Source organism: Dermochelys coriacea, chromosome 1 (genome assembly GCF_009764565.3).
Source record: "Dermochelys coriacea isolate rDerCor1 chromosome 1, rDerCor1.pri.v4, whole genome shotgun sequence".
Lineage (NCBI taxonomy): Eukaryota > Metazoa > Chordata > Testudines > Dermochelyidae > Dermochelys > Dermochelys coriacea.
In genome coordinates this window covers 222,244,060-222,252,505 of record NC_050068.2, presented here as the reverse complement: position 1 = coordinate 222,252,505, position 8,446 = coordinate 222,244,060, and the positions used below count along the sequence as shown (strand labels likewise).

Sequence of the window (8,446 nt, the reverse complement as noted above, 5' to 3'; positions counted from 1 at the left end):
AGGCACTTAACTCAAGCCTTGTGAATTGCAGTGATTTTCTAGGTGCCTCACAGTTAGGTGTGGCAATGCTGAACATTGCCATGCCTACATTTCTTTGTGAATTTAGCCCAAGGAGTTCAATCTATTTATTTATCAAAAAAGGGGGGGGAGGGGTGATTTGATCACTGTCTGTGAGTACCTACATGGGGACTTTTGATAAAAGAAGGTTCTTCAGTTCCTCAGACAACTGTATGGCAAGATCCAAAGGCTGGAAGCTGAAGCTAGATAAATTCAGACAGGAAATAAGGTGCAATTTTTTAATGCTGAGGGTAATTAACCATTGGAACAAGTAACCAAGAGTTGTGGCGGATTCTCCATCACTGACCATTTTAAAATCAAGATTGGGTGTTTTTTCTAAGATATATGCTTTAGTTCAACCACAGCTATTGGCGTTGAAGAAGCAATTAGTTCAGGGAATTCCTATGGCCTGTGTTATGCAGTAGATCAGACAAGGTGATCACAATGGTCATTACTTGCCTTAATCCCACTGAAGTGATAGAATAAGGTTCATACCATGAGTAAAGGGTATCAGAATCTGGCCCTGATTGAATGAATAAACTCTAGAGGGGGGCTATTTCAATTATGTGGCAAACAGATGAACCCACAAAAAAATGGACAGTTCCTACCTCTCCCAGCTTCTTGCTAAAACAGTGTAGGTGCCAAAAATTGCTTGAAGAGGTGCTTGAAACCAGCTGCTTTCTAGAGGTTTTATGGATCAGGTAGGAGGGGCCAGTGCAAGACAACCATGCAGGTTTTCCAGAAGTGAGGGGGAGATGGTGTGAGACACTTTTGCCTGGAGCAAGTCCTGACCCACTAGAAACTCTGAGAAGCCCAAGTCTGTGGATTCCCCGCATCAGATACAGAAGTTAATTTGACACACACACATTTTGTAAATTAATTATTAACACTTCTCTAGTTTTAATAATTCAAGAAAACCCCTTACCAACAAATAAAACCATTATAGTAACAATAATTTAAACAAGTATTTAATATAAAAAAAATTAGCAATCCCACCCCCAACATTTATACTAAGAGCAGGCTGCACTGAACAGTCATTATTGACAGATAACTCACATGGGGAGGAGTGTTTTTAGAGAGAGGAAGGTGTTGATATTTCACAAAAACAGAAGGGTGGCATTTTTAAATGTACTTGAGGGACACATCATGGTCCACAAGACCCTCCAGAGATCAGGATGAGAAAGAATGGCTTCATTTCATGCAACAGTGCCTCCTTCTGGCCAAGATACAAAACAGTTTTTTAGTGAAATCCAGAGGGGACATCTTACATGGCCATTCTTATTTAGATGGATGGTGAAATGAATTGGAGGTGACCAGGGTAAAGTCAGAGGTGGGTAAATGTGGATTGTGGGAAAGAATAGAGGGGATCATCAGTGAGAATACAAGGAGTTGGTAGAGGAATGCTGTGGAAATTAGTGGAGTATGTTTTTCTATGTATTGAAAGGATTAAGGGCTCCTCTGAAAATCCCACTCTAAGAGCGGGGTATACAACTCCCAGTGAATTTGAATGGGAGTCAGGTGCCAAATTTCCATTCTAATTCAATCGGATTTGGGTGTCTAATTCCTTTAGGCACTTTTGAAAATCCCAGCTACATGTACTTGCAGCCAGCACTCTCTGAATGCCCAGGAACAGTTTGTAAAGTCCTTTACAAGGAGCATAGGTCAAAGGAATGTGAAGGGCTAAAACGAACCCTCTTCATGCTCTGATGGTAGAAGTCATTATGTGGATGATTCAGAGAGAGCAGAAAAGCCCCTCTTCCTTGTGTCATCAGCTGTACAGCACCACAGGGTCAGAGAGGAGCTTGTAGTGGATAAGAAAGTAGGGGTAGCACTGGAAGTTGTCAAAGGCCACATACACCTGGGGCTTGCTCACACTATTGACACATGAGTCATAGAGTTGCCCACCAGGCTCCTGCTCTGGGGGCCGGCGGTAATGTGCTCTCCCAGCCACAGTCTTTCCCACCAAAACCTTGGCCAGGAACATGTAGCGCATCCCACCTTTCTTTGCACGGGAGTATCTGTTTGAATAATCTGCTCTCAATGAGAAATAAATGCCTTGGCCAAAGATAGGGCTGTGCTGTTCCGGGAGGAACTGGCTGAAGTTTGTTTTGCAAATGGGCTCCACATTTCTGGCTGAGGTTCCAAAGAAGAGGTGCTTCTCCAGATGTTGTTTCTCAAGCTTTGTTCTTCCCCAAGTCATGAATTTTTTCTGGCTGAATTGGGAGCAAAGAAGAAATAGAAGAAGGTTAGAGTCTCTGCCCTGACAAGATGATGCTGAAGGTTCACAGGGAGACCAGGAAGAGTAATCCCTCCCACCCATGCTTCAACTCTTACTTATGCAAAAGATAAGTAGCACAATCTTGAATTCCAGGGAGCTAGGGTTCAGTCTCTTGCTCTCCCACAGAAGCTTATGCCCAAATAAATTTGTTAGTCTCTAAGGTGCCACAAGGACTCCTCATTGTTTTTGCTGATACAGACTAACATGGCTACCACTCTGAAACCTGAGAGCTCAGAAGTGCTCAAATAAACATCTACCACAAAATCCATACCTTAACACACTAATTAAGCCATCATGGATGGATACATGCAACAATACACACTCATAGATGAGTGCACCACCCCGTAATGCACAACTGTTCACTCACCAAATCAATATGCACAATTTGTACCTACAACAGGGCACTAGGATTCACCCAGTGCACAGATAAACACACTCTGGTGTAGATGAAGCAACCAACTAATGCACAAGGAAGTACCTATTAACAAACAAATATGTTTGCTTTAGTGCACTGGGACCCACAGTTCAGGGCAATAGTAGTAAGATTTTTGCTGTCAGTCTCTGAGCATAGCAGGAACCAAAGACTAGAGGACTGACAACAGTATTCCTATTCACAAGCAAAGAAAGATGATCCAGTGCTTAGGGTGCTAGTCTCAGACTGGACTTGCTCTGCCACATACTTCCTGTATGATGTTGGGGAAATGGTTTAGGCCAAGATCCACAAAGGTATTTAGGCCCCTACCTTCCACTGAAATCAGTGGAAGCTAAGAAACTAAATATCTTTGTGGATCAGGGCCTCAGTTCCATATCTATAAAATGTGAATAATAGCACTTGGCTGCCTCACAGGGATGTTGATGCCTCACAGGGATCAATACATTAAAAATAGTGAGGTGCTCAAATACTGTGGTGATGGGGACCACGTAAGTATCTAGGAGGCTGGAACTCTCTATTAACATAATGGGTTTTGTGGCACTAGCACTAGGATTCACACTCCTATCCTTTGCTGGCATTGGCATTCACAGTCCCTGCTTCTGTGTGTAGGAGCCACACCCTATAGCTCCACATTCATATTTCCAACCTCTGAGGATGGTGGGATCCTTAACCCTGGGCACTAGCACTGCAATTCACACTCCGAGGCTGTTGTCTCTAACACCATCCAGTTCTCTTTTTACTTGGTATATCTTTGCCAGAGATCTTCATTCCGGATCCTATAAATTGCCAGCACCAGGACCTCATCCTCTGGAAGAGACTGGTGGAAGAGAACACAAGTTGAGCGGTATGCAGCTTCTGATGGCGTCACCTCCATTTGCAGGAAAGCCTGATCAACAGTTGGCTGTGGAATCCAAGCAGCGGGGTATGGACCATAGTAACCATCCATGGGATCTTCCCCAGGGATGTCAGGAGTAGGACAGGAGGGTATACTGGCTTTACTTGGGATCATCCTAAGGAGATAACGAGAGGGGAACATTTATTTTCCCACATGTTGTTGAAATGCCTATAGGAGCATTGTTGCCAGTAGAGTCACGTACTGCAGGTATGGCATCATATCGAGGAGTGATCGGTAAGAAGGCCGGCGCTGGATGTGGCGAACATATCCCCGTTCCATGTTATGTTGCACAAACCTCTTCAAATCCACGCTGTAGTGCTTGCCCCAGAGCTCGAAGTTGTGGAGTTCCTTGTCCTCCTCAAAGGCAGAGAGGAGATCACTGAAGATGGGCTGAGCACAGAGAGAATAAAAGGTGGAGATATGATGTTAGGATAAACAGGATAAAGGAAAAAATCAGGTGTGCCTCCATAATGCTCCCTCAATAGCACTCTAGCCTTTCAGTGGAAAAATGCCACCCCACGCTTTCTGGGTGCTTGAGGGCAGTCATTCTGCATATGGATGCTCAGTCTCTCTTCACCCACTTGCTTCTCCTTTAGTCATGGCTCTCTCCTATTATCATCATTCCTTTGCTTTTGCTAATTTCCCCAACACTTTCAAATCTGTCTTCATTCATCCCCTTCTTAGGGTATGTCTGCACTACAAGTGCTACAGTGGCACATCTGCGGTGTTGCAGCAACCCCTCTGCAGTGTAGACACTTGTTATAGCAAAGAAGGGGTTTTCTATCACTGTAGTAAATCCAGCCCCTTGAGAGCAGAATTGGTCTGTCAATCTACTGGTGTCTACACCAGGGCTTAGGCTGGCTTCACTAAATCTCTCAGGGGGGTGTATTTTTAACACCTCCTGGGTGATGTAACTAGGTCACCCTACATTTTAGGCATAGACCAAGACTTATACAACACTCTCTTGGCCCTCGCACTCCAACCTCTGCCCTGTTTCTAACCTTCCCTTTCTCAGCAAACTGCTGAAGAAATCTGCACTCATCTCTCCAACCATCTCTTCGGCCATGTCTACACAACAATTTATATTGGCAAAACTTAAGTCACTCAGGGGTGTGAAAAAAGCATCCCCCTGAGCGACATAAGTTTCGTTGGCATAGCTGCCCCCCACACATTGGGGATGGTTTAATTTTGTTGACGGGAGAGCTCTCTCCTATTGGCATAGAGCAGCTACACAAGAGACCTTACAGCAGCACAGTTGCAATGGTACAGCTGTGCAGCTGTAAGCTCTCTAGTGTAGACATGGCCTTACTCAAGAACATCTTTGCCTATTTTTTATCTGAGTTTCCCTCTGGCTAGAGCAGAAGAGCAACTCCTCTCTAGGCAGCAAAAAAACCCACCCACTCTCCAAAACACCCTAATTTCTGCTGCCTATGCTTTCATCAGCCGTATTGTCAGAGCAACATTTAACATTGTAGAGCTATATTCTCCTGAACAGTGTTCATAGCTATGCAGACATCTTTGGTTCCCTCCTGTTCTGGTTCCACTCCTATCCATGGATCTGTGCTCTTGCTCTCTCACTCTCACTGATGACAGCTACCCCTTTGTGCCATGGCCCCTCATGCCCGGAATCCCACAAGCCTTAGTTCTTAGCCCACTGCTCTCTTCTGTCTGCTGTCGACTCTTCCAGTCACCCTCTCTATAGTGAGAGGGTTGTTGTACCCCTGACCCTTGCTTTGAAAAAAGAGTGAGGCCATAGTTAGAAATACCCAATATAAATATGATTTAAAAGTAATTGTGGGAGGGACGATTTAGGGGCTTCTCCTCCACTAGCTAACGTAAACCCAGTCCCTGGGCTCTGAGAAGGAGCCCCCTTAGGAATCTCTCAGGAAGAGTCCACGGTGAGAAGCTCCTCAGCAGCTCTGGAGAAGGAGGTGCCTGTACCAGCCCCTTTCTTCTTCCCCCAAAACAACAGCAGGAGGTAGGACAGGACAGCATCAAGCACTCCTCATCCTCAATATCCTGCATTAATAAGGTCAGGACCAGCACTAATGTCTCCTCCTCCTGATACTCAGCAAGAAGAGAGGAAGCAGGCACTCCCAGAGATTGATAAGCAGCAGCTTTGGGGGTAGCAGAGTCTGGGAACAGCCCACCTTTGCACCATTTATGTGCTAGTCCAGGTGTTTGTGGGGCCCATGGGATAAGCACCCTACAACTGTTACAGCTGCTGAAGGGTAAAGGGAAGGAGAAGGAAATGGCCGACTGGATCTTGGCTTTCCTGCCCATCCTCCCACCCCCCACTGAAGAGGCTGGGTCTGCTTGGGCAGCCCTTTGATCTACCAAAGGAGGGGAGGGGAACTGAAGGCAATGTTTGCCCAGCCCCTGGCTATGGGGCTTTGTAGGGGTGCATGCAATCTGGGTCTAGCAGCAGCCAGTCTGTAGAAGGACAGCTTTGTGTTTCTCTGTCTGGGTTTATTTTTTGTTATCATTCTGAATTCTAAGAAATAAAGTAGTGTTTGATTGCAGCCTTCCAGCAAGAGTATTTATGCTTTTATCTAACTTCTCTATGTGTATGCCACAAACTCTTGGCCTCTTCAGTCTCACACTAGAGTCAACACAACAGCTTTCTCTTCTGCAGCTCCTGGTAGCTGGACGAGCGTTTCTGCAGTTACCCCCCCACTGACCCTGTGTAATTGCATTTATCGCAGTGAAGCATTATTTGAGGAGACAGCTCACATGAAAGACACTAGCCAGAACATCATATCGTGAGGCCTCATCCTCTTTCCCTCACCTCCTTGTATTTTATCCATTTATCACCATTTTTCCAAAACACTGCCCACTGTGTGGGGAAATGGGGGTTCTGCTGTGGATCGCAGGTGTTGGAAAGACGCCTCGCTTTGTCATAGGTCTCAGAGGTTATCACTTTCAAGGAAGTCAGGGCAAGTTTCCCAGAAGAATTATTGCTATGAGGAAAAATAAATAAATAAATAAATAGTTACAAGCAGGTGTACCGCTGGGAGAGTGAGCCTGCGGTAGCGGTGATCTCCCTAAGGCAGTACTCCTCCACCAGCTCCTATAATGCCCTCCACTGGGAGAGACTGGGACTGGACAAACTACGTACTCCTCACAGCCAGTGCTACCTTTCTGTTCAGCACCTCCAGCTGAGAGTGGCTAGTATTGGAGCATAGCTGGGAGGGAGCTCGCCACAGCTGGAGCCCCTTTGCCATTCCCTCGAGTTCCTCCAGTAAGGGAAGACAACCTGTGCTAGAACAACTGGAACATCTGCCCCATTCCTTTCCTTGTTTCCTACTGTACAAGGCTAGGACCTGTGTTGAAGTGATCTCACTGCAGCTACTTCTCTTGTGCTGTTCTTTACAGCATCTCCTGCTGGGAAATGCTGGGGCTGGAATTTTTCCATCACTTACTTGTCCAAAAAATGAGCATGACTTTTGTTAACATTGCAGTAAAGATTTTCCAGGTGACGCTGAGCTGAGTCACTCAAACTCTGCCAGGCTTTGTTGTCACTCCGCCTTAACTGCCAGTGGTAGGGATAGCGAGTGTGGTGGAGTGGGCAGCCAGTTCCTTCAGGACAATTTCCTAGGAGGAAGTGGTCACAGATTCTGATCCCATCTGCCTGATGGATATGGAGCTGGGCCCCATCTTCACTGGCTAGGTGCTCTGGAGATTTCCTCTTATTCTGTAAATCCATTGAGAAAGACAATGCTGTTTGTGTTCTTAGGAACTGGTTTCCCACTGGCTGAAGAAGCTCTGAGATCTTAAGGGAAGTGGAGTTGTAAAGAGAAGTTCAGTTCTTTGGAGGAACCCAACTCCTGGGAGAAAAATGGAGAAATTTAGTGACGCAGGAAACTGCCCTGAATGCAGAGCTTCCTACGTAGGACAACTTTCTTTAGTGCTTCTCAATGCAGGCACATTGGACATCATCTTCAAAGGTATTTAGATGCCATTGAAATCAACTGCCATTGAAATCAATGGGACTTAGGCACTTAAATAACTTTGAGGATCTGGGGCAGATCCCCCAATAACTGGGCATTTGTCTTTTGCATTTTCTGCCCTCCCCAGCTGTAGCCCATGTCCCCAGGACTTTCTCCCCAATGGCAAACCTTTCCTACTATGTGAGTCTCAGGGATATCCCCTCCTTGCCCTTCCTCACATAGCCATCATCTCCTGTCAGAATAAAACCAGCAGCTGATGCAGTAAAGGGGAGTAAGATACTCCTCTGATTCTCTTGTACTTGCTCTCTCTAGACTTTCCCACCACCTAAAGGTTCCTGCTCAGATTTATGTGCAGTGTCTGTCTCTAGTTTCTTCTTTTCACTTTCTCTAGTGGGAAGTGGATTCCAGACTTTTGCAGGAATCCAATTCCTGGAGGCATGAAGCTGCTCTGTTTGTGGATCCCTAGAGCTAGATTCTGGGCTGTGCCTCCGGAGAGGTGTTGTACAGAAAGCATAGTTATAGGGAATGGAATGGCCCTCAGCATAAAGTAGAGGAATCCTAGCAGCTGCTATCATTTACCCCAACAATCCTGGAGCCCAGAATCCTCCCACCCCTCCCACTTCCAGCACAGCCCCTACACCAGAGCCTGCACTAGGAGAATGCTCCCTCATCCATCACAGCCCCTATACAGGGCCAAAAGGGCATACAGTGGTCAGGGTGGGGACCAGAATCTGAATCCTAGTCCTCAACACCCATATACCTGTTACAGAGCCCCTTCCCAGGGCTTCATGCCCTACAAACAAACACTGTTCTTCTCATGGGATCATCCTCTC

At 46.1% G+C, this 8,446-nt stretch overlaps 1 protein-coding gene across 1 annotated transcript; it reads right to left on the bottom strand.

Annotated features, from left to right (window-relative positions):
* Positions 1-461: 461 nt before the first annotated feature.
* On the bottom strand, positions 462-8,224 carry LOC119855515 (protein mono-ADP-ribosyltransferase TIPARP-like). Its single transcript, XM_043514840.1, has 5 exons — positions 7,086-8,224; positions 6,452-6,623; positions 3,866-4,053; positions 3,509-3,778; positions 462-2,270 (listed from the first exon to the last, which is right to left on the bottom strand). The coding sequence occupies exons 1-5, from the start codon at positions 7,367-7,369 to the stop codon at positions 1,826-1,828; spliced, it is 1,359 nt and encodes a 452-aa protein (XP_043370775.1). The 5' UTR covers positions 7,370-8,224; the 3' UTR covers positions 462-1,825.
* Positions 8,225-8,446: the final 222 nt, after the last annotated feature.

Coding starts and splice junctions, on each gene's coding strand:
- LOC119855515 (XM_043514840.1), bottom strand. CDS start 7,369: ATGGATTTACAGAATAAGAGGAAATCTCCAGAGCACCTAGCCAGTGAA. Junction 4,054..6,451: donor AATGGATAAAATACAAGGAG/GTGAGGGAAAGA, acceptor CTCTGTGCTCAG/CCCATCTTCAGTGATCTCCT. Junction 2,271..3,508: donor CTCTGGCAAAGATATACCAA/GTAAAAAGAGAA, acceptor CTCCCAATTCAG/CCAGAAAAAATTCATGACTT.